Source organism: Emys orbicularis, chromosome 17 (genome assembly GCF_028017835.1).
Source record: "Emys orbicularis isolate rEmyOrb1 chromosome 17, rEmyOrb1.hap1, whole genome shotgun sequence".
In the NCBI taxonomy this organism is placed as follows: Eukaryota; Metazoa; Chordata; order Testudines; family Emydidae; genus Emys; species Emys orbicularis.
In genome coordinates this window covers 2160061-2182286 of record NC_088699.1, presented here as the reverse complement: position 1 = coordinate 2182286, position 22226 = coordinate 2160061, and the positions used below count along the sequence as shown (strand labels likewise).

At 61.5% G+C, this 22226-nt stretch overlaps 2 protein-coding genes across 2 annotated transcripts; one reads left to right on the top strand and one right to left on the bottom strand.

Moving 5' to 3' along the window:
* Positions 1 to 6766: 6766 nt before the first annotated feature.
* Positions 6767 to 14583, top strand: RAB34 (RAB34, member RAS oncogene family). The gene is made up of 10 exons (XM_065418378.1): positions 6767 to 6820; positions 7268 to 7359; positions 10970 to 11035; positions 11771 to 11872; positions 11946 to 12010; positions 12300 to 12351; positions 13137 to 13218; positions 13478 to 13568; positions 13982 to 14089; positions 14516 to 14583. The coding sequence occupies exons 1-10, from the start codon at positions 6767 to 6769 to the stop codon at positions 14581 to 14583; spliced, it is 780 nt and encodes a 259-aa protein (XP_065274450.1).
* Positions 14584 to 16025: 1442 nt separating this feature from the next.
* On the bottom strand, positions 16026 to 20277 carry LOC135890681 (adenine phosphoribosyltransferase-like). The gene is made up of 5 exons (XM_065418073.1): positions 20155 to 20277; positions 19350 to 19443; positions 18945 to 19091; positions 18484 to 18579; positions 16026 to 16183 (listed from the first exon to the last, which is right to left on the bottom strand). Exons 1-5 carry the CDS (start codon positions 20275 to 20277, stop codon positions 16026 to 16028), a joined length of 618 nt encoding a protein of 205 aa, XP_065274145.1.
* Positions 20278 to 22226: the final 1949 nt, after the last annotated feature.

Below are 22226 nucleotides of genomic sequence, written 5' to 3'. Positions count from 1 at the left end.
GGGGGTTGTGGTTTTTTTATTACCTCAGCGTTTGTAATTTTTTATTAATATTATTTTTGTTAATTAATAGTAGGGCTGTCGATTAATCGCAGTTAACTCACTCAATTAACTAAAAAAATAATCACGATTAAAAAATTAATCGTGATTAATTGCACTGTTAAACAATAGAATACCAATTGACATTTATTAAATATTGTGGATGTTTTTCTACATTTTCAAGTAAGGCATTTGATACGGTCTCGCATGATATTCTTATCGACAAACTAGGCAAATACAACTTAGATGGGGCTACTATAAGGTGGGTGCATAACTGGCTGGATAACCGTACTCAGAGAGTTGTTATTAATGGTTCCCAATCCTGCTGGAAAGGCATAACGAGTGGGGTTCCGCAGGGGTCTGTTTTGGGACCGGCTCTGTTCAATATCTTCATTAACGACTTAGATATTGGCATAGAAAGTACGCTTATTAAGTTTGCGGATGATACCAAACTGGGAGGGATTGCAACTGCTTTGGAGGACAGGGTCATAATTCAAAATGATCTGGACAAATTGGAGAAATGGTCTGAGTTAAACAGGATGAAGTTTAACAAAGACAAATGCAAAGTGCTCCACTTAGGAAGAAAAAATCAGTTTCACACATACAGAACGGGAAGAGACTGTCTAGGAAGGAGTACGGCAGAAAGGGATCTAGGGGTTATAGTGGACCACAAGCTAAATATGAGTCAACAGTGTGATGCTGTTGCAAAAAAAGCAAACATGATTCTGGGATGTATTAACAGGTGTGTTGTGAGCAAGACACGAGAAGTCATTCTTCCGCTCTACTCTGCTCTGGTTAGGCCTCAGCTGGAGTATTGTGTCCAGTTCTGGGCACCGCATTTCAAGAAAGATGTGGAGAAATTGGAAAGGGTCCAGAGAAGAGCAACAAGAATGATTAAAGGTCTTGAGAACATGACCTGTGAAGGAAGGCTGAAAGAATTGGGTTTGTTTAGTTTGGAAAAGAGAAGACTGAGAGGGGACATGATAGCAGTTTTCAGGTATCTAAAAGGGTGTCATAAGGAGAAGGGAGAAAACTTGTTCACCTTAGCCTCTGAGGATAGAACACGAAGCAATGGGCTTAAACTGCAGCAAGGGAGGTCTAGGTTGGACATTAGGAAAAAGTTCCTAACTGTCAGGGTGGTTAAACACTGGAATAAATTGCCTAGGGAGGTTGTGGAATCTCCATCTCTGGAGATATTTAAGAGTAGGTTAGATAAATGTCTATCAGGGATGGTCTAGACAGTATTTGGTCCTGCCATGCGGGCAGGGGACTGGACTCGATGACCTCTCGAGGTCCCTTCCAGTCCTAGAATCTATGAATCTATGAAATATATTGATTTCTATTGCAACACAGAATACAAACTGTACAGTGCTCACTGTATATTATTTTTTATTATAAATATTTGCACTGTAAAAAACAAAATAAATAGTATTTTCCAATTCTCCTCATACAAGTACTGTAGTGCAATTTCTTTATTGTGAAAGTGTAACTTACAAATTTAGATTTTTTTGTTTGTTATATAACTGCACTCAAAAACAAAACAATGTAAAACTTTAGTGCCTACAAGGCCACTCAGTCCTACTTCTTGTTCAGCCAATCGCTAAGACAAACAAGTTTATTTACATTTACAGGAGATAATGCTGCCTGCTTCTTAGTTACAATGTCACCTGCAAGTGAGAACAGGCGTTCGCATGGCACTTTTGTAGCCAGCATTGCAAAGTATTTACATGCCAGATATGCTAAACATTCGTATGCCCCTTCACGCTTCAGCCACCATCAGGGCCGTCTCCAGGGTTTTTGTCGCCCCAAGCAGCAAAAAAAAAAAAAAAAAAAGACACGATCGCAATCAGCTCTACTGCCGCCGCTTCAGTCTTCGGCGGCAATTCGGCGGCTGGTCCTTCGCTCTGAGAGGGACCGAGGGACCCGCCGCCGAATTGCCGCCGAAGAGCCGGACGTGCCGCCCCCTCCATTGGCCGCCCCAAGCACCTGCTTGCTGGGCTGGTGCCTGGAGCTGGCCCTGGCCACCATTCCAGAGGACATGCTTCCATGGTGATGATGCTTGTTAAAAAAATAATGCATTAATTAAATTTGTACGTCTCCTGTTCTGTTTTACCCGCATTCTGCCATATATTTCCTATTACAGCAGTCTTGGATGATGACCCAGCACATATTAATTTTAAGAACACTTTCACAGCAGATTTGACAAAACGCAAAGAAGGTACCAATGTGAGATTTCTAAAAATAGCTACAGCACTCGACCCAAGATTTAAGAATCTGAAGTGCCGTCCAAAATCTGAGAGGGATGAGATGTGGAGCATGCTTTCAGAAGTCTTAAAAGATCAACACTCCGATGCAGAAACGACAGAACCTGAACTACCAAAAAAAGAAAATCAACCGTCTGCTGGTGGCATCTGACTCAGATCATGGAAAATGAACATGCGTTAGTTCGCTCTGCTTTGGATGGTTATCGAGCAGAACCTGTCATCAGCATGGATGCATGTCCTCTTGAATGGTGGTTTAAGCATGAAGAGACATATGAATCTTTAGCGCATCAGACACGTAAATATATTGCGACACCAGCTACAACAGTGCCATGTGAACGTCTGTTCTCACTTTCAGGTGACATTGTAAACAACAAATGGGCAGCATTATCTCCTGCAAATGTAAACAAACTTGTTTGTCTTTAGCGATTGGCTGAACAAGAAGTAGGACTGAGTGGACTTGTAGTTTCTAAAGTTTTACATTATTTTATTTTTAATGCAGTTATTTTTTGTACATAATTCTACATTTGTAAGTTCAACTTTCATGATAAAGAGATTGCACTACAGTACTTGTATGAGGTGAGTTGAAAAATACTATTTATTTTGTTTTTTACAGTGCAAATATATGTAATAAAAATAAATATAAAATGAGCACTGTACATTTTGTATTCTGTGTTGTAATTGACATCAATATATTTGAAAATGTAGAAAACATCCAAAATATTTAAATAAATGGTATTCTATTATTGTTTAACAACGCGATTAATCATGCGATTAATCACAATTAATTTTTTAATTGTGATTAATTTTTAATCGCTTGACAGACCTAATTAATAGTTTAATATTTTTATCTTATTAAGCACCTTCCATCCAGGAGTCCCAAAACAGGTTACAAATGAATGGTATATGGGGTAGTGACATTTCTAATCACATATTGAAATTCAGTACATCTAATAATAATGAGATGTGTTAATACAAATATTTTTAAAATATAAGAAGACACAATCTGACATTGCTTCAGAGGGAGTGAACAGAACATGGCAATTTATTGAGTGATTCATCCCCTGTCGTCCAGGGGATGAATCACTCAATAAAAGAGGCGAGGCTGAGGGAACTGGGCTTGTTTAGTCTGCAGAAGAGAAGAGTGAGGGAGGGATTTGATAGCAGCCTTCAACTACCTGAAGGGGGTTCCAAAGAGGATGGAGCTCGACTGTTCTCAGTGGTGGCAGATGACAGAACAAGGAGCAATGGTCTCAAGTTGCAGTGGGGGAGGTTTAGGTTGGATATTAGGAAACACTATTTCACTAAGAGGGTGGTGAAGCACTGGAATGGGTTACATAGGGAGGTGGAATCTCCATCCTTAGGGGTTTTTAAGGCCCGGCTTGCCAGAGCCCTGGCTGGGATGATTTAGTTGGGGTTGGTCCTGCTTTGAGCAGGGGGTTGGACTAGATGACCTCCTGAGGTCCCTTCCAACCCTGATATTCTATGATCCAGCACTTCTAGCAGGCAGGGTGTGGGGCTGCATCCCTGAACATCTTGGCTAATAGCAGAGGCCTGAGCAGGGGCCTGGATGGCTGCTGCCCCCAGAGAGTAGCATTGGTTCGGCCACGCACCAGCCTGGGAGCCTCTCCCATCGCAGCCGGGCTGTGCGGGGCAGGGCTCCTCTCTGGGCCAAGCTGTGCCTGGCCTGGCCCCCCCCCCCCCCCCCAGTCCCTGCTCCCTCCGCTTGTTCTGCAGATCTGACAGCCGGAGCCCGCCGGCTCCCCGGCCATACCGCCAGCTGCCGGCGAACAGACGGGACTGGTGCCCCGGGACCCGGGAGGGGCGAGGTCGGGATGTCCCGCCGGAGAACCGGGCCGGATGCTCTGCGGGGGGCTCTGCCTGCCCCCGCCCCCCGGAGCCTCAGCCTGTGAGTCATTAACCAGGAGCAGCTGCCGTGGGAAGGAGCCCAGCCGTCTCCCAGCCCCGCCGGAGCGCCCCCCATGCGGAAGGTACGGAGGGGACCCGGCCCAACACGAGATAGAGCCAGAAACCGGCAAGTGGGGACCGGGCGGGAAGAGCCAGCTCCACGGCATCCCGGGGGCGGCCCGGGCCCGGGGGGAAAGGGGGCATCCCGGGGGGCGGCAGGGTGAGGGGACTGCCCGGGCCCGAGGAGGGGGGCAGCGGGGAGAGGGGACATCCCGGGGCCCCGGGGGAGAAGGGACATCCCGGGGGGCGGCGCGGTGAGGGGGCTGCCCGGGCCCGAGGAGGGGAGCGGGAGAGGGGGCGGCCCAGGTCCGAGGGGGGCGGCGGAGTGAGGGGGCTGCCCGGGGGGTGGCGGGGTGAGAGGGTGGCCCGGGGGCGGTATCTCTGCAGGGCCTGGGGTGCATTGTGTCCCGCGGTGCCCGTTGCCCGGGGTTCTCTCCCCGGCCCCACGTGTCCCGGCCCCGCTCCCAGCCTCGGGACGCGCAGCCCGGCCGGCTGCTGCCCGCGCAGCCCCTGGAATTTCCGGGGATCAGGTTACCTTCCCCTCCCCCGAAATGCAGCTCATCGCCCGAGCTCCCCGCAGCCCGAAGGCGCCGCTGGTGCGGGTGAGTGAGGGCAGGGGGGTCGGGCGGGCTTCCTGGGTTGGGTGCCCCCCCCCGCTAGAGCCCCTTGGGGAGCCCTCCCTCTTGCCAGATGCATCCCCCCCAGTCCCGTGGCGGGTGCCCAGGAGTCCCGGGGAGTTACTGCAGGGCAGGGCTGCCGGGGGGGGGGGGGCAAGTGGGGCAATTTGCCCCAGGCCCCACAGGGGCCCCCACGAGAATATAGTATTCTATAGTATTGCAACTTTTTTTTATGGAAGGGGCCCCCGAAATTGCTTTGCCCCAGGCCCCCTGAATCCCCTGGGCAGCCCTGACTTCAGGGTGCTGGGTTCAGGGAAGCTCCAGCCCGAGGCCCCTTCCCCACTGGGTGTCCTGCAGCGCCCCCCACCCCCCCGCGGTAGCCAGTGTAGACTAGACAGTGCCCGGCAGGGGTGGGGGTAGCCCAGGCCCTGCCAAGCTGGTGCCTAGCTCAGTCTGGCCCTGAGAACTGTGCCAGTCCAGCTGAGCAGAGGTGGAGCCCCGCACGTCAGCTTGTCTGCGGACCGCTCGGGAGCCAAGCCCCTTCTAGCTTGTGGGGCTTCCCTGGTAAGGCCGAGGGTCGGCTGCATCTCTCTCTAGCACGCCCCTCAACATGGATCCAAAGGAGAAACCAGACCAAAGAAAGTAGCTGCTGTGGTTACAACCCGGACTGGCTTCTTGGTAGCCCCAGCCAGCCATTTCTCCTGGCCTCTCTCCCGGCAGCACTGTGAAATAGCAAGTGATTGTCGTGCTCCAGAAGGAGCGTTGGCTGGAGAGCAAACTCCCAGGATGGAGCTGCAGGAGAGCTCTTGGGTGCTGTCCAACGAGCCACGTAGTCAGCAACCCGCTCTGCTGGCCCAGGGACCCCTGCAGGTAGCCGCGGAGCCCAGAGTAGGAGCTGTGTCTGTGGAGCCAGGGAAATGGCTTTGAAGTCCTTCTCTGTACCACATGGAGCTCTGGGAAGCTGCAGCTCCGGCGGAGGCCCAGATGAAATCTCCCCAGGTGCTAGGCAGCTGCTGGGCCAACAGCAAACCTCAAATGTAACACAGAGTGCTAGGAAAGGCCCTTCAGTACCAGAGGCACAGGCAGGAATGCAGGGTCCGTGCAGAGGCTCTGGGAGCCACTCCTGGTATGGCCCTTTCCCACCAGCCTGATGTCTCACTGTGGCGCCTTGGATCAGCCAGGAAGATTTCCTTCAACAGAGCGTTGGAGTAGGCCAGGATCCCTGCCCTTCAGGCCAAGGTTCACAGCTGTCACCTGCCACCGGCTCGGGCACTTTCTTCCCCCGGTGGGTATCCCAATAGCCTGGCACGGATTGGCCAGAACTGGCCAATGCTGCCCAGCAACCCCCAGACACACCGTGGTGCTCTAGGGTCTCCACACTGAATAGCAAAGAAACCGGCCTAGAGCCAGGGCTGCAGGGTGGCCAGCGTGCTGCTGCTAGAGACCACGTGCAAGCCATGGAACTGGCCATGCAGCCTGCAGCCGCCCTCGGAGATCGCAGGGTGCACTGCTCCAGCGATCCCCACGCCACGCTGCTCTCCACTGCTCACACCTCTGCCGGAAATAGGAGGGCAGCTGCAATCTGCTCCACTTCGTGCTGCGCTTCTGGCAAGTTGGCTGTGGTTGGGCTGCCCTGAATGTGTTGGCTGTGCCCATGGCGAGGAGAAGGGTCAGAACGCCAGCCCCAGCAGTGCCAGGCTTGGGGGACTTGCTGCCAGCTGCAAAGCCGAGACTGCAGCTCCCCTCTCCCCGCCCATTGTGCTGTAATCCTGCAGGACGTGCTTCAAATCTGCAGTCAGCAAACGGGGAGGAAATCTCCCTCAACCCTTCTCCCCCGCTAGTTTGGGTGCCTGGGTTCTCCCCAGCGAAGTCGGGCTCCAGATGATGAGCGTGCTAGCACCAGTGCGGAGGGACCGGATCATTGCGGAGCTGCCTCAGGTAAGCAGGCCAGCTCTTCGAGGCGGGGCCAGGGGAGGGTGATGGATACCCGCGGGGGCCCAAAGGAAGCAGAGTATCAGAGCCGGGGAAGGAGCCAAGCTCTCCGGGTTCTGCTGCACCTGTGAAGCGCGAGCCGGGGGGATTGTTGGGGGTGCTGAGCGGGTTCTCCCCAGCTTGTCCTTGGTCTGGCTGACGTGGTGGCAGCTCCCCACCCCGCCCCCTCAGCTGGGACTGCTCCGTGTGTGGTCCCTGCCACAAGCTGTCCATCCCCTCTCAGCAAGCCGAGCTAGGGAGAGCCGCAGGGCGCCGGATGTCGCAGCGTGTGTGGCTGGCTGTTCCGGGCAGGCTCCGGGGGCATTCCCGCTCGGGCTCTCTTTGGGGGAGCCGTTAGCGGGCACTGCCGACTTCCCAGGAGCTGCCAGCTCACTGTCTGTGCTCCCATTTCAGTGCTTTCACAAAGAGGCCGCCCTCCATTCGCGCTCCAGCTTTCATCCCCAAGTAAGCGGCGCCTGCCAGGAGCAGCGAACGGGGACAGTGGGGTAAGCCGTGCTGGGCCGCGGGGAACTCCTGCCTCCCAAGGGAAGGGACAGAGCCCTTTAAGGAGCTCCCGGCAGGCAGCAGCATGCCCCGGATCCTGGGGACCTCATCACGACTGCCCTGAGCCAGCCCAGGCCCGAGCCCTGTTTGGTGCCAGGGACAGCCCTGCGCTGGGGGAGTTTTCGGGATGGAATGGAACCCAATCAGGCTGCTTTGGTTTTTCCCAGCAGCCGGGGAGGGCTGAGCAGTGTCTCTTTAAGAGCCCTGCGTGCTGGGGCATGGCTGGAGCTTACTCACATTGCAGGAATGTGCTGGGGAGGGGAAGGGGAGGAGGTGGGGGTCCTGCCTTGGATTGAGACTCCCAGCACCTCAGGAAAGCGCCTCTCCGCTGGGCCTGATTCCCAGAGAAATGAGACGGGTTGGCCTGAAATCCCCCCGGAGCCAGAGCAGCAAGGCAGAGGGAGCTCCGTGCATCCTTGCCTCCCTCTGGCTCAGCAGCCGAGGGGAACCCCAGCCCTGCCCGGCTCAGAGCTGCGTGCTGGGAGGGAGCGGGAAGGCCTGTGCCCAAGCCTGTGGCAGTGAGCAGCTGGGAGGAGGGGCCCAGAGCAGAGCAACCGTCGGACTTCCTGCTGGAGGTGACTGGGGGGCTCAGTGGGAGATGCCGTGCACTGGCTCCCCAGCACAGCGGTCAGGGAAACTGGCACCGTCTGAGCCTGGGGGCTGGTCGCCCTACCAGCTCCCCAGCATCGCGGTGCTGGTCCCCACTCTGTGACCTGGGGTTGCTCCACATTGCTGCTGCCCCAGGACTCGACTCGGAGTCTCCCTAAAGTCCCCTTACAAAGTGCCCAGCCTGCCTGCCGTGGGCAAGGGGGTCTGGAGCCTGGAAACCGCCTGCGGTTCATTCGGCATTGTCTGGCCTCCCTGTTGGATGGAGTCTGGGGGAAGCTGCAGCCAGGTCCAATGTCCAGATCTGTAAAAGCAAAAGGGCTATGGGGTAGGGTGCATGGGGGGAGCAGCGGGGCGGGGTACGCAGGGGGAGCAGCAGGGCAGGGTGCGCAGGGGGAGAAATGGGGTGCATGGGGGGAGCAGCGGGACAGGGTGCATGGGGGGGAGAAATGGGGTGCATGGGGGAGCAGCGGGACAGGGTGCGTGGGGGGAGCAGCAGGGTGGGGTGCGTGGGGGGAGCAGCGGGATGGGGTGCCTGGGGGAAGAAATGGGGTGCATGGGGGAAGCAGCGGGACAGGGTGCGCAGGGGAGAAATGGGGTGCATGGGGGGAACAGCGGGATGGGGTGCGTGGGGGGAGCAGTGGCGCAGGGTGCATGGGGGGAGCAGCGGGATGGGGTGCGTGGGGGGAGCAGCGGGACAGGGTGCGCAGGGGGAGAAATGGGGTGCACGGGGGGAACAGCGGGACGGGGTGCGTGGGGGGAGCAGTGGCGCGGGGTGCGTGGGGGGAGCAGCGGGATGGGGTGCGTGGGGGGAGCAGCCGGATGGGGTGCCTGGGGGAAGAAATGGGGTGCGTGGGGGGAGCAGCGGGACAGGGTGCGCGGGGGGGAGAATGGAGTGCATGGGGGAGCAGCGGGACAGGGTGCATGGGGGGAGCAGCAGGGCGGGGTGCACGGGGGGAGCAGCGGGACAGGGTGCGCGGGGGGAGCAGCGGGGCGGGGTGCGCGGGGGGAGCAGCAGGGCGGGGTGCACGGGGGGAACAGGGGGGCGGGGTGCGCGGGGGGAGCAGGGGGGCGGGGTGCGCGGGAGGAGCAGCGGGACGGGGTGCACGGGGGGAGCAGCGGGACGGGGTGCACGGGGGGAGCAGTGGCACGGGGTGCGTGGGGGGAGCAGCAGGGTGGGGTGCATGGGGGAAGCAGCGGGACAGGGTGCGCGGGGGGAGAAATGGGGTGCACGGGGGGAACAGCAGGATGGGGTGCGCGGGGGGAGCAGTGGGACAGGGTGCGTGGGGGGAGCAGTGGGATGGGGTGCGTGGGGGGAGAAATGGGGTGCATGGGGGGAGCAGCGGGACAGGGTGCGTGGGGGGAGCAGCAGGGCTGGGTGCATGGGGGAAGCAGCGGGACAGGGTGCGCAGGGGAGAAATGGGGTGCATGGGGGGAACAGCGGGATGGGGTGCGTGGGGGGAGCAGTGGCGCAGGGTGCATGGGGGGAGCAGCGGGATGGGGTGCGTGGGGGGAGCAGCGGGACAGGGTGCGCAGGGGGAGAAATGGGGTGCACGGGGGGAACAGCGGGACGGGGTGCGTGGGGGGAGCAGTGGCGCGGGGTGCGTGGGGGGAGCAGCCGGATGGGGTGCGTGGGGGGAGCAGCCGGATGGGGTGCCTGGGGGAAGAAATGGGGTGCGTGGGGGGAGCAGCGGGACAGGGTGCGCGGGGGGGAGAATGGAGTGCATGGGGGAGCAGCGGGACAGGGTGCGTGGGGGGAGCAGCGGGGCGGGGTGCACGGGGGGAACAGCGGGGCGGGGTGCGCGGGGGGAGCAGCGGGGCGGGGTGCGCGGGGGGAGCAGCGGGGCGGGGTGCGCGGGGGGAACAGGGGGCGGGGTGCGCGGGGGGAGCAGGGGGGCGGGGTGCGCGGGAGGAGCAGCGGGACGGGGTGCACGGGGGGAGCAGCGGGACGGGGTGCACGGGGGGAGCAGTGGCACGGGGTGCGTGGGGGGAGCAGCAGGGTGGGGTGCATGGGGGAAGCAGCGGGACAGGGTGCGCGGGGGGAGAAATGGGGTGCACGGGGGGAACAGCAGGATGGGGTGCGCGGGGGGAGCAGTGGGACAGGGTGCGTGGGGGGAGCAGTGGGATGGGGTGCGTGGGGAGAGAAATGGGGTGCATGGGGAGAGCAGCGGGACAGGGTGCGTGGGGGGAGCAGCAGGGCGGGGTGCACGGGGGGAGCAGCGGGACGGGGTGCGCGGGGGGAGCAGCAGGGCGGGGTGCACGGGGGGAGCAGCGGGACGGGGTGCGTGGGGGGAGCAGCAGGGCGGGGTGCACGGGGGGAGCAGCGGGACAGGGTTCGTGGGGGGAGCAGTGGGATGGGGTGCGTGGGGGGAGAAATGGGGTGCATGGGGGGAGCAGCGGGACAGGGTGTGTGGGGGGAGCAGCAGGGCGGGGGTGCACGGGGGGAGCAGCGGGACGGGGTGCGTGGGGGGAGCAGCAGGGCGGGGTGCACGGGGGGAGCAGCGGGACGGGGTGCGCGGGGGGAGCAGCAGGGCGGGGTGCACGGGGGGAGCAGCAGGACGGGGTGCACGGGGGGAAGGTGAGGTTCAGGTTTCCGAGCAGGCTGCTTTTGACAAACGCCTGGAGGAGGCTAATTGCCTGGACTCGTTAGCTTGCTGAGCAGATGGAGGAGCTTGCCTGGGTGTCTGAGGTTACCAGGAGACAGCTGCTCCGGTGATTACTCAGTACCCCAGTGGAAGCTGGCGTGCACTGGGAACGGGCAGGGAGCCCTGGGAGCACCCGCTCAGCATGGCAGCGAGTGCAAGCACTGGAGACACCAATCCGTCCCATGGCCCCTCGGGGGGAGGCTGCTGGCCCGGCCACCAGCTGTGGGAGCTGGCACTGCCCATCCTGGGTGGGGGACGGGAGCTCACAGCTGACAACGACGTGCCCGGCTCTCCCCAGCAGGTTTAAGATCTCCAAGATCATCGTGGTGGGAGACCTGTCAGTGGGCAAGACCTGCTTAATCAACCGGTAGGTGGGGCTGCCTGGGGGTGGGCGGGACTGCGCTGCCAGGGCCCCGGGAAGGGGGAAAGGCCCCTCTCTGGGAGGGGGGAAGTGTCATTTATTATCTCAGGGCCAGGCCCCACTGTGCAGGGCACTGCGCAGACACACAGGAGTCGCGGTCCCTGCTCTCCGGGGCTATGGGGAGTCACCCAGTGGCCTAGACTGTTCCAGACACCCCTGATCCCCAGGCTGGCCCCCCAGCCCCCGAGTCGGTGCTATGGGGTGTCCCCACTTCCCGTTTGCTTCTGGCGCTGCTTTAGGGGGGCTTTTCGGGGAGGTTTGCCTGGGAACGTGTCGACTTGTCCTAGAGCAGGCTCAGGGTCTGGCCCCCTGAGGCTCTGGGCTTGTCAGCTCCGTAGAGCTCGGCCTGTTTATTGCTTGGATGGGAGATGTCCCAGGAGAATCCAGGTGAGTCAGTTGAGCAGTTTTCCCCTGTCAGTACAGAACTAATACCCCATCGTGGGCTGCTTAGGACACTGGCTCCCTGAGTCCTCCCTTGGCATTTAGCTAGACACAGACTGTTCCTTCACTTCCTCACCCAGTGGTATCTCACTGGGGATCAGCTGGTACCCAGCTGCTGTGTCCCACCCAAGAGGGGGTTGCATTTCAGTGGTGGGTCCCTGGCTCCCTGGCAGGAAGCCCCAGGGGGCCGGCCCTTTGTATGCTGACCCCCCAGCTCCACCGGCTGGGTCTCCCCCGCAGGTTCTGCAAGGACACATTCGATAAGAACTACAAGGCGACCATTGGGGTGGACTTCGAGATGGAGCGCTTTGAGGTGCTCGGCGTCCCCTTCAGCTTACAGCTGTGAGTACCGGCTCAGCCCAGCCTCTCGGCCCTCCCGTCACAGCCACAGCTAACCCGCTGCCCCTCTCCCCAGGTGGGACACGGCCGGCCAGGAGAGGTTCAAGTGCATCGCATCCACCTACTACCGCGGAGCACAAGGTGAGGGCCAGGGTCCAGGAGTGTGCGGGGCGCCAAGAGCCAGGGGCTTGTACCCCAGTCCTAATGAGCAGCCTGCTGCAATAAACCCTAAAATCACAAAGACACCGCCCTGCCGGCAACCCTACCATAACAAACACGTGGCCCTTCCATAACAATCTGGCCCCTGCAGGCCCAGTGCGAACTATCGGCCCTACGCCAAGCACAGGCTGGTGCTCTCGATAACAAGCACACAGGGTTTGTGGGGTCCCCCCAGCCCCCCGTCTCTCACCTCCTCTCACTCTCCCCCCAGCGATAGTGATTGTGTTCGATGTGAACGACGTGGCGTCTCTAGCGCACACCAGGTACGGTAACGCCAGCTCAGAGGGCGAAGGGACTCTTCTTGCAGGGAGCGGGGTTGGCTGCCGGGGGCAGGGGTGACGGCAGTGTAGGATGGGGGGGGGGGCAGCGAGCGGGGGGGGCTGGGGGCAATGGCAGCCAAGGGGGCCTGGGCAGAGGGGAGGGAAGATGGCAGCCAGCAGAGCCAGAGGGCAGGGTGGGGAGCAGGGTTTGTAACTGACAAGTGAGGACTTCTAGAGGTCTGCCTGGGGGAGGCGCTGGGGGCTGGGGCCTGGGGGAGGCGCAGGGGGCTGGGGCCTGGGGGAGGCGCTGGGGGCTGGGGCCTGGGGGTGGCGCAGGGGGCTGCGGGAGGCGCTGGGGGCTGGGGGAGGCGCAGGGGGCTGGGACCTGGGGGAGGCGCTGGGGGCTGGGGCCTGGGGGAGGCGCAGGGGGCTGGGGCCTGGGGGAGGCGCTGGGGGCTGGGGGAGGCGCAGGGGGCTGGGGCCTGGGGGAGGCGCAGGGGGCTGGGGCCTGGGGGAGGCGCAGGGGGCTGCGGGAGGCGCAGGGGGCTGGGGCCTGGGGTGGGGGATTCGAGGCGTAAGGGGACCAGGCTGTAGGTCAGGGTGTGGGGGTTGGGCGCAGGCACGGGGCCATGCGGGGGCTGAAGGTGGGGGGCTGGGGGTAGGGCTGGGCTGGGGGGCTGTTTGCTGCCATCCCTGGGGCCGGGCTGAGTGGGCATCTGGCTCTGTGGAAGTCTCACAGCCCAGGGCCCCACCTGCCTCCCCGGCTAATGGCCTCTCTCACCCTCCAGGCAGTGGCTGGCCGACGCCCTGAAGGAGAATGACCCCTCCAACGTGATCCTCTTCCTGGTGGGCTCGAAAAAGGATCTGAGTGTGAGTGTGGGTCCCAGCCCCCCCAAGCTGAATGGCGCTTGCCGGGGAGAGCCTGGGGCCACCCCTCATTGTCCTGGGGGGCTCGACTCAGCAAACTCCCTAGGACAGAGCCCTGGGGTCGATCTAGGCCATGGAGCTGCCTTCCATCCCCCTGTCTGTCCCAGCCAGCCCCCAGGAGCCGTCCCCCCAGCACTCCACAGGCCCCTGCCACGGGGCTGGTCCCAGGGCTCAGGCGGTGACCTCCTGTCTCCTCCCGCAGCCGCCTGCACAGTACAGCCTCATGGAGAGAGACGCCATCAAGGTGGCCAAGGAGATGCGGGCGGAGTACTGGGCTGTCTCCTCACTCACCGGTGAGTGCCGGGGCAGGCTGTGATGAGGGGGGGGCAGAGGGGAGAGGTGCCCCTGGCTGCTGCCTCTCTCGGCCCCCTAGAGTGGAGGCCTGGTGCCCCCAGGGCTGAAGCATAGCCCAGTTTTCCCAGCTGGCATCACTGTTGAGGGGTCTGACCACCCTTTGCCCCCCACTCCCACGCTCTGCATTCCTGCCCCCAGACCTCCCCTCAGCACACTTGTGCCTGTGCCATCCTCAGACACCGAGCGCCCTCTGCCCCGCTGTGGGCATCGCTCCGGGCATGGCTCACTGCTGGCAGGCGGTGACCACGCAGCTGCCCACGGCTCGGTGTACCCCAGAGTACGGTCCCAGCACTGGCACATCCCCGGGGCTGGGAGCCAGGGACGGAGGGGTCACTGTCGGCTCTCTGGGCAGGGGAGAACGTGAGGGAGTTTTTTTTCCGCGTGGCCTCGCTGACCTTCGAAAGCAGCGTGCTGGCCGAGCTGGAGAAGAGCAGCGCCAGGAAGATCGGGGACGTCGTGCGTGAGTATCCACCTCGCGGCTGCTGGGATCCCAGCCAGCACCACCACTGTACATTGATCTGACGCCCGGGGGCATCTAGTGCTGGGCTGGCTCCGCTAGGTAACCACAGAGCAGGGGCGGGGCAGGGCTCCTCCCCCACGCCCTGCAACCCGCCTGGCACTGCCCTAGGGGGACCCTCCGGCTCTGGGGGAGAGCGCAGCCCCGGCCCCTCTGCTGAGCTGCAGCAAGGGCCAGTCCCCTAGGCTTGAGCTGAGAACCGCAGCCAGCTTCCCACGGGAGCCGCGAGTGGGGGGCTGGGAACAGCTGGTGGCACTCCCGACCCCAGCAGGCTTGGAGCTGGCAGCCCGGGCGAAGGTCTCCGTGGCACTGGAGGGGGCTGGGGCGCTCACTGTACTTCCCGGGATCCCACGTGTGCTGCTTTCCTAGGGATTCACAGCACGGACAGCGACCTGTACCTGACGGCGCAGAGGAGGAAATCCAAGTGCTGCCGCTGACGGGGGGACGCCAGCCCCGCCCCGCTGCGTGCACTGAACTCTCTTCGCTGCCAAAGAGCTGCTGGCGGATCCCAGCTGTGGGCCTGCGGGGGCTGGTGCCTGCTCAGCGGAGATCCCTCCCCCCGGCTCAGCTCCTGCCCCCGCCGCTCACCCTGCTCACCCAGAACTATTCCTTCCCTCTGCGCCCTGGGCCGGGGCAGCTGGGAACCACGGCCTGGCTCCGGCTCCCGGGCTGGGGCTGGGCTGAAGCACAGGCAGCAGCCAGGCGTTTGGAAGAGCTGCCGGCACCGCTCCTTGCCCTGTGCCCTGCAGTGCCCCCTCCTGGCTGGGACAGGAATCCCCCCTCCCTCCCGGGCTAGGGCAGAGCGTGGTCTCTGCGTGTCCCGGCCCTGTCCCCTGCTGGCCTCGTGGCTGGTGCTGGCTGGGCAGGGCGCTGCCCTGGTTTCGCTCCGGTGGTGTTAATGCTGCCAGGAGCCGGCCGCGGAGCCAGGCAGCGTCCTGCCCACCTACTGCAACAAGAGTCAGGAAGCAGCTGGAGCAGTAGCCTGGGACTTGCCCCACTTCCACCTACCGAGACCCTGCTGCCTGCAGAGAAAGGGAAGAGACTGCACAAGCTCGTTAACTATGCAAATCAGTGTGTAATCAGCAAGGGGAGAGGTCTCCTGGCGCTGACGCTATGTAATAAAGCCGAATTTCTACGCTTTTTAAAAAAAAAAGAAAATACCCAGTGATTGGGGGTGTGGGGACCAGTGCTGGCCGGATTTCCTCTGGGAGCGAGGGGGCGAAGCATTCTGTGACGCCTCGGCAGGGTGGGAGCTGCTCGGGGGGGCCCCAGTGTGAGGGGCATTAGAACAAGGAGGAAGCAGCTTGGGGCTGCAGCCCCATCCCCCCAGCACACTGCCCGCACAGCAGCTGAGCGCCTAGCCAGCCCGAGGAAGAAGGAGCAGTGATTTCAGACAGACGCTGGGGGCGCTGCCAGCAGGGAGCTGGGCCATGCCCAGACCAAGATTTTCTTCTGCTCTCAGGGAGTAACAGACTTCAGGGAGGCGACCTAGGGCTCCCCAGGGCAGCAGCTGGGTGGGGGTGTTGGCGGAGGTGGGGGCCAGCGTCCAGGCAGATCCAGGGGGCTACCGTGGGGCAGGTTTGATACGCAGCAGTAAGTGGTGAGATTGCTCCCCAGACGCAGGGGCGCAGCTGGTCTGAGCACTGTCCTTGCCCACGTGATGCAGCCATTCTGGAGGGTGCAGGAGGGCATCTGTGATTAGTAAGGGTTACATGGCTTAATTGGATTAGACTGGGGTGGGGGAGGGGAAGCAGCTCTTCTGAAAGCTGTGACCCCTCCCTTCCGGCCTCTGGTTGCAGGGACAACCCACGGGCCATGGAGCAGGTGGTCCTGGGCACCTTGGTGCAAGGCTCAGCTGCAGGGCAGGAGATCCCATTAATTATGCCTGGCCAGGCGTGGCCCCAAAGGCCTGGAAGGACTCCAGCTGGTGCCTGTTGAATTGGGGCATCAGGTGCTGGGGGACACACTGCGAACACTTGTAATGCTCCTGGATCCACTTGCCACCCTCACTGTCCTCGATGCAGATGGCAGCGATGCCTGTGCAACATGGAGCAGAGCGGGGGGGTTACGGCGGGGACCCAGACAACCAGAGACCCTCGAGCTCAGTGCTGGCTGAGCTGGGCAGTGCCTGGGGAGGGGCCGTGGCGGGAAGGCTGCATTGCTGTTGGCACAGCTGCGTCCACGCTCCCCGTGCCAGTCGCTGTGGGGGGGTGCCACCCTCTGCTGGGCACTGCCAAGGACGGGCAGCAGCCCACACATGGCAAGAACTAACCAGCGCTGTCAATGACGCTCGCCAGCCTGTGCCCTCGCCCCAGGAGACAGCCTGGGCCCAACACTGCATGGGTGACCAGTTGCATTATGGGGGGAGTTCACCTTGCTCAGGAACCTCTGGCTGGGGACAGGCCTGATCCCATCTGGCAAACCCGACTTTCTCCTGCCCTGTCCAGGGGGCAAGACAACTCGAGGCAGCACCCGGCTCCCCTGGGTCAGGGCGCTGCCTTTCACTGAGGGGACAGACTCCACCAGCAAAGGGGCTGATGCTTCAGGCCAAGCTGTGGAGGGGAGAGATTGGGGGCCCCCCCGACACCCTACCAGGACTCTGGCCAGTCATACCTGTCTATTTCCTGTAATTTGGGACACTTAAATGGAGCTGCTCCTTGGAGCAGGAGCGTCATAGGGCCATCAACCTGGAGCACCTCCTGGTGGCCTGCTGCAGTTCTGCCATTGCATCTCTGCCTCAGTTTCCCCTAGTGGGCTTCAGTAAATCCAATGAGGCTTCTATATATTGAACAGCACCCCTTCGGGGGTGTGATGAAGTGGGTCTGTTCTTAATGTTTCCTCTGAATACTGTGTGGGTGCCTCAGTTTCCCCTATGCATGTCTTAAGTCTCCAGTGTGCATTCATGGCTGCCACTCTGTATCCTGGCAACAAATGGCCGTGGCCCTTCCTCCCTGCAAGGGGATAGCTAAAGGTGAACAAAGATCAGGTGACCTCCTGGCCCCGGAAAGAGCAAAGCCCAGAGGAGGAGGGGCTGGAGAGTTTCATTTTGGAGCTGGCTGGGGACGGGAAGTGAGGGCAGATGGGGGTGTCTGGCTCACGGGACCCCAGAATGGACCCGGCTGAGGGATCCGGTTCTCTGGACCTACAAGCTCTGTTTTAGACCGTGTTCCTGTCATCTAATAAACCTCTGTTTTACTGGCTGGCCGAGAGTCACGGCTGACTGCGAAGTGGGGGTGCAGGACCCCACCTGGGCGGACTCGCTGTGGGAAGCGCACGGAGGGGCAGAGGATGCTGAATGCTCCAAGGAGAGACCCAGGAGGTGAAGCCGTGGGAGGCAGAGGTAATCTTAGTCCATCAGCCCCACTTATGTCCATCCAGATCCCTCCCCAGCAAGGCCCTCTTGACCCAGACCCCGCTTCTGGAGCCAGGGCTTGTCATCAGCTAGGGGAAGGGTCCGCACAGGGGACAAACCACAACGATCCTGCCTTGAGACGGTAATTCCTGTGCTCTGGGGCTTCTGCTGCTACCGGCTGAAGTCCTTGCATGGGCTAGGGTCTGCTGAGCTGTGGCATTCATAGCACCTCCCTTTCAAAGCCTCTCCCACCAGGCGTACTCTTCTCAATTTCCCTTCTGGGTGAGCCCCATCACCAGCTTCCTCCTGAAGCCCTCCCCGTAGGAGCTCTCTTATACTGGGAACTGGGCCTCTCACCCAGAGCCTCTCTCCTCTGTCCCACACAGCCCAGAGCCTCCTTTTTAGCTTGCCCAGGTGTTTACCTGCCTAATTAACGGCCTCCCATCCCAGCACCTCCAGGAGTTCCCCTAGTCCCAGGTGAACCTGAGCTGCCTCGTTACCCCGTGTGGAGCCTGTCAGAGGCAGGTGGCCCTGACTCCTTCAGAGGGCCAGCTACCCTCCGAGAGGGGCCTGTGTGATAATGGAGGGGGGCTCACGCCCCTCTCAAGCCTGCCCCACCCAGGCGGGTGCCCCCGCAGCACTGTGGAGACCTCTACACCCGCTCCACTGTGTGAACCCAGAGGAGGGGTTTAATGACACAATGGCTGGCCCAGTGCTGGGGACGTTTCAGTTGTGAAAAGGTTTCTGGTTTTCATCACCAACCCGGAGATTTCAAACATTTCAGTCCAATGTTCTGGGGTTTGGGTCGGAAACTTTTCAAGGGAAATGTTGGTTAAGGAAAAACCTGAGACTCTTCCAACATTTCCCACGCCCAGCGATCGCCTTGTCCAGGTGGCTCCGTTTCCTGCCCCGCCGGGCTCCAGGCTGGGCGTGATCACAGCCCTTTGGCCAGCCCCCCCGCCCCGTGCATCATGCTGCCCCCTACCTGCGATCACTCCCCCTTGCTGCTCCACCAGCTGGATGGCAGCGCGCATGGTTCCCCCCGTTTCAATCCACTGATCCACCAGTAAGACACGCAGACCTGGGGTGCAAGGGCTCGGTTAGGTGGGCTTCTCCCCACAGCCCCCTCCCTCTGCTGGCGCCTTGATGCCGTTACCTGCAGCCCAACAGACAGGCTCGGGCTGGGGCAGAGCCCTCAGACAGGCAGTAACGGTGCCCGTGGGATGCCAGGGAGGTGCTCTGCTGCTCTCTGGGAGCTCTGCCATGGAGCTAGGCACCTGGAGCAGGTGAGGCGTAGATGGGGTGCTGGGCCCATGCTTAGGTGAGTTCGAGGGGAGGGGAGGGGAGGGCCCTTCCCACAGGACAGAAGATGAGTGGCAGCGCCCGAGGGCAGTAGCCAGGCACCAGAGCCCGGGGGCTGCTGGCCGTGCCTGCCGCAGCTCTCACCTGGCTGGATGGCGTCCGTCCTCATCTCCAGCAGCTTCTGGCGGGCCGTGTAGTCGGTGTAGGGCTGCGTGCAGGTCTCCACACAGAGGTGCCCGGCTTTGCGGATGGCCAGGAAGCCTTTCTGCAGGGTGCTGGCTACGGCAGCGCCTGGCACAAGGGCAAGCAGAGGAGTGAATGGGCACCGATGCCCTGGGAGACGGGGCACAGCCCTGGAGGGGCCAATGGAGCTTGTAACCAGCTAGCACAGGGAAAAGACTCTGCCCCGAGCGCCCCAGCAAGGAGAGGGCAGGCCAGCGCCCAGGTGAACCCTTTGTTCACTGGAGGTCAGGTGGTGCCCTCACCCCAGCACACACTCCCATCCCTAGCCCCGAGGGAGGAGACACCCGGGAGAGGCCGGCGGGTTACCTAGGATGAAGCCCATGGCGTCGATTCCAGCGACCAGGTCGATGGGGTCTTCGCAGAAGGGCTGGAGCAGGTCCGCAATGCAGTCCTGCAGGCCCTGGGGAGATGGCAGAGCTGCTGAGGGTGCCGCCCGCCCGCCCGCCCAGTCTGGAGCAGAGACGCCGGCGCTAACTGGCCGGTGCTCACTTCATCGCTAGGTGGCTGGGCATGGGACCCAGGCCCTCTGAAGGGACACCGCTGTCCCCTGCGGTGGCACCGAGCCAGCCCCCTCAGGCAGCATGGCCGGGAGAGCTAGGCAGCCAGTCCCCTCCTGCTCTGCTCAGTGGGAGCCAGTCTGCCAGGCAGTGCCCAGGTACTGCCTGCGTCCCCCTGACCGGCTCAGAGCCAGCAGGTGCCCGGCCAGCGACGCCCCTGGAAGCAGGGTCAGCAAGGCAGAGCCCTAGGCTGCTTTCCGTGCCCAGGTGTCCAAGGCTGCAGCCCATCGCGTCCCGGGTCTCCATGCCCAGGGATCGGGGCCCATCCTCCCCCTCACTAACCCACCAGCCCAGCACCATGGGACGCCTGGCAGAGGCTGGTGCCAAGCAGGCCCTGCTCACTCGCCTGGCCAGCTGTGCCCATCACCGCAGGGCTGGGGCGTGGCTAGCTAGGGCGGGTGACCCTCCTGGCTCTCCTCTTCCCCAGGAAACAGGCAGGGCCCTTTAACCATCCTCCCCTCCCCCGGCTACACACCCCTGGGCCCAGAAACCCTGCAGCTAGAAAGCTCGCCACGTGCAGCCCCCTTACTGGGGGGGGGGGGGGGGGGGCCTACCTGCTGGTGACAGTACAGCCTGGAGGGGTCAAGCCAAGGGTAACTGGGGCCCCTGACATTCGGAGCCATGAGCGCTAAGTACCATCCTGTCTCTCGGCTGGCGGGAACACGCCGCAGGTCCATGAGCGCACGGCGGGGCAGGGCCCGGACGGAACCAGCTGCACGGGAAGAAGAGTCGGCCCTAAATGCGCTGGCATGGCTGGCAGGAGAGACGGTCAATGGGCACCTCACCCACCTCCTACCTCCCAGCAAAGCGGCTCGCTGCAGTGCACCATGGGAGCAGAGAGCACACTCCCCACGGCAGGGGCCTGCGGCTCACAGGCAGCCCAGGAACCACAGAGCAGCCTGTGGGCCCCAGGAAAGGAGCCGGGATGAGCCGAGCTCGGGGCTGAGCTGGCTTCGCACGGGAAGCACCTGCCAGGCCCTCACGTCTGGAGCAGAGTCCAGCCACCCAACTGCTCTATTTACCGGCGGGCTGCTCTCTCAGCCGCTCGAAACGAGCAAAGTCTGGACAACTCGGCATCTGGGGGCCTGAGTCCTAGACGCTGGAGGTGGGCTCAGTGCTCCAGTGTCTGAAATAAACAACTGCAGGATCCCATGGTCAGGGGCTGCCCTGCAATAACAAACCTGCGCAGCTCTACACTTGTGAGCAACCCTACAATAACAAACCAACACCAACCAGTGCTTGTAAACAACCCTACAAAAACAAACCAATGCTGACCAGTGCTTGTGAGCAACCCTACAATAACAAACCTGCGTGCTGGAGCGCACACAACATTCAGCAAGGAAACAGCTTTCATTGTCAAGTTTCCTACTGGTTAGTACAAGCGAGGAGGAGTAAGGCTGGGAGGGGCCTGGCCTCCCAGTAACCCCCCCAGCCCCTTGGCATCCAGGCAGCGCTGCACAGTCCCTGGAGACCAGTTGGGATTGCTCCAGGGGCCCCGGCCGGGCCAACCCTCAGGTCCTTCAGCCCGAGCCCTGGTGCATTTCATCCACCTTTCTGCCCCGTATCCCTCGCTTCCCATGGGCTGCTACAGCTCATTCCCACTAACGTGCCCCAAGCAGGCACCCTTTAAATACCCCCCAAGCGGGGTCCAAGCTGGCTCAGTACCTGCAGGAGGGTCTCTGCTGTGGAGCTTTTGTCCCAGTGCTTCGGAGCCCTAGAGGGCGGGCAGCAGGCAGGCTGCACCTGCGTCCGTGCAGAGCCAAAGTGCAACTGGACACGGATGAAGCTCCCGTTACAGACAACAACAGCTGGGGAAAGCTCAGGACGGGGTCAAGGTTCACACAGGGCCTGTCAGTCCTGTAGTCAGGCAAGCGACTGCAGCACATCGCAGCCCCCAGCTAACGTCGAAGCTCGCCTGGGTAACCACAGCAATGTCGCTACGGCAGGCAGCACATGGGCTGGCTCCGGGGGCAGCACCCAGGCTCCCTGCTCCCGCACCCGTATGGCTGCACGTGGGACAATCCCAGCTTCTGACTGGTGGAGACAGACCCTGGGTCGCCTGGGACCACGACTGTCCGACTGCAAAGGCAGCTGGTTTCCTGCACACCCCTGCTCAGGCCTGAGTGCTCTACTCACCGGGCCCTCCGGCGGCTCCGCGTCGCTGCCTCCACATGCTGCACACGGCTGCTCCTCCTCTGGGGCGGCATACGGCAGCTGAGCCCACCGCAAGTCAGGGCCGAGCTTGTCCCCCAGACTTTCCCCAAGCCTCCCGCACCCGCGTGCTGGACAGGCCCTGGAGACTCATTGCAGAGGGAGCACGGCGCCTCCCTAGTGACCCTGCAGGGTGGAGAGAGCCCCAGAGCCCTGGGATTGCTGCCTAGGGAAGGGGAGCCCAATGAAACGCCTTATCAGCATCCTGACCCCCCCTCCCCCAGCACTCCTGAGCCATGGTGCCCCCTGCCAGCACTGCTTGAGCCAAGCAAGCCTCATGAGAGCCAGGGGGACAATAGCACCTGGGTCTCTCTCGGGACCAGCCCCCAGGGCGGAGCCCAGAGCAGGAGCCTTGGGAGCACGGGCTGGAACCAAGCCCAGCCAGTCCCCAGGAGAAGTATCTGGAGCCCACGGC

Excerpts from the sequence above, each read along its gene's own strand:
- RAB34 (XM_065418378.1), top strand. The coding sequence starts at position 6,767 with ATGAGCGTGCTAGCACCAGTGCGGAGGGACCGGATCATTGCGGAGCTG. Across the intron at positions 12,352-13,136 it reads GCGTCTCTAGCGCACACCAG|GCAGTGGCTGGCCGACGCCC; the intron begins GTACGGTAACGC and ends CTCACCCTCCAG. Across the intron at positions 13,219-13,477 it reads GCTCGAAAAAGGATCTGAGT|CCGCCTGCACAGTACAGCCT; the intron begins GTGAGTGTGGGT and ends CTCCTCCCGCAG.
- LOC135890681 (XM_065418073.1), bottom strand. The coding sequence starts at position 20,277 with ATGGACCTGCGGCGTGTTCCCGCCAGCCGAGAGACAGGATGGTACTTA. Across the intron at positions 19,444-20,154 it reads GGCTGTACTGTCACCAGCAG|GGCCTGCAGGACTGCATTGC; the intron begins GTAGGCCCCCCC and ends CCATCTCCCCAG. Across the intron at positions 19,092-19,349 it reads CGCCATGGGCTTCATCCTAG|GCGCTGCCGTAGCCAGCACC; the intron begins GTAACCCGCCGG and ends CCCTTGTGCCAG.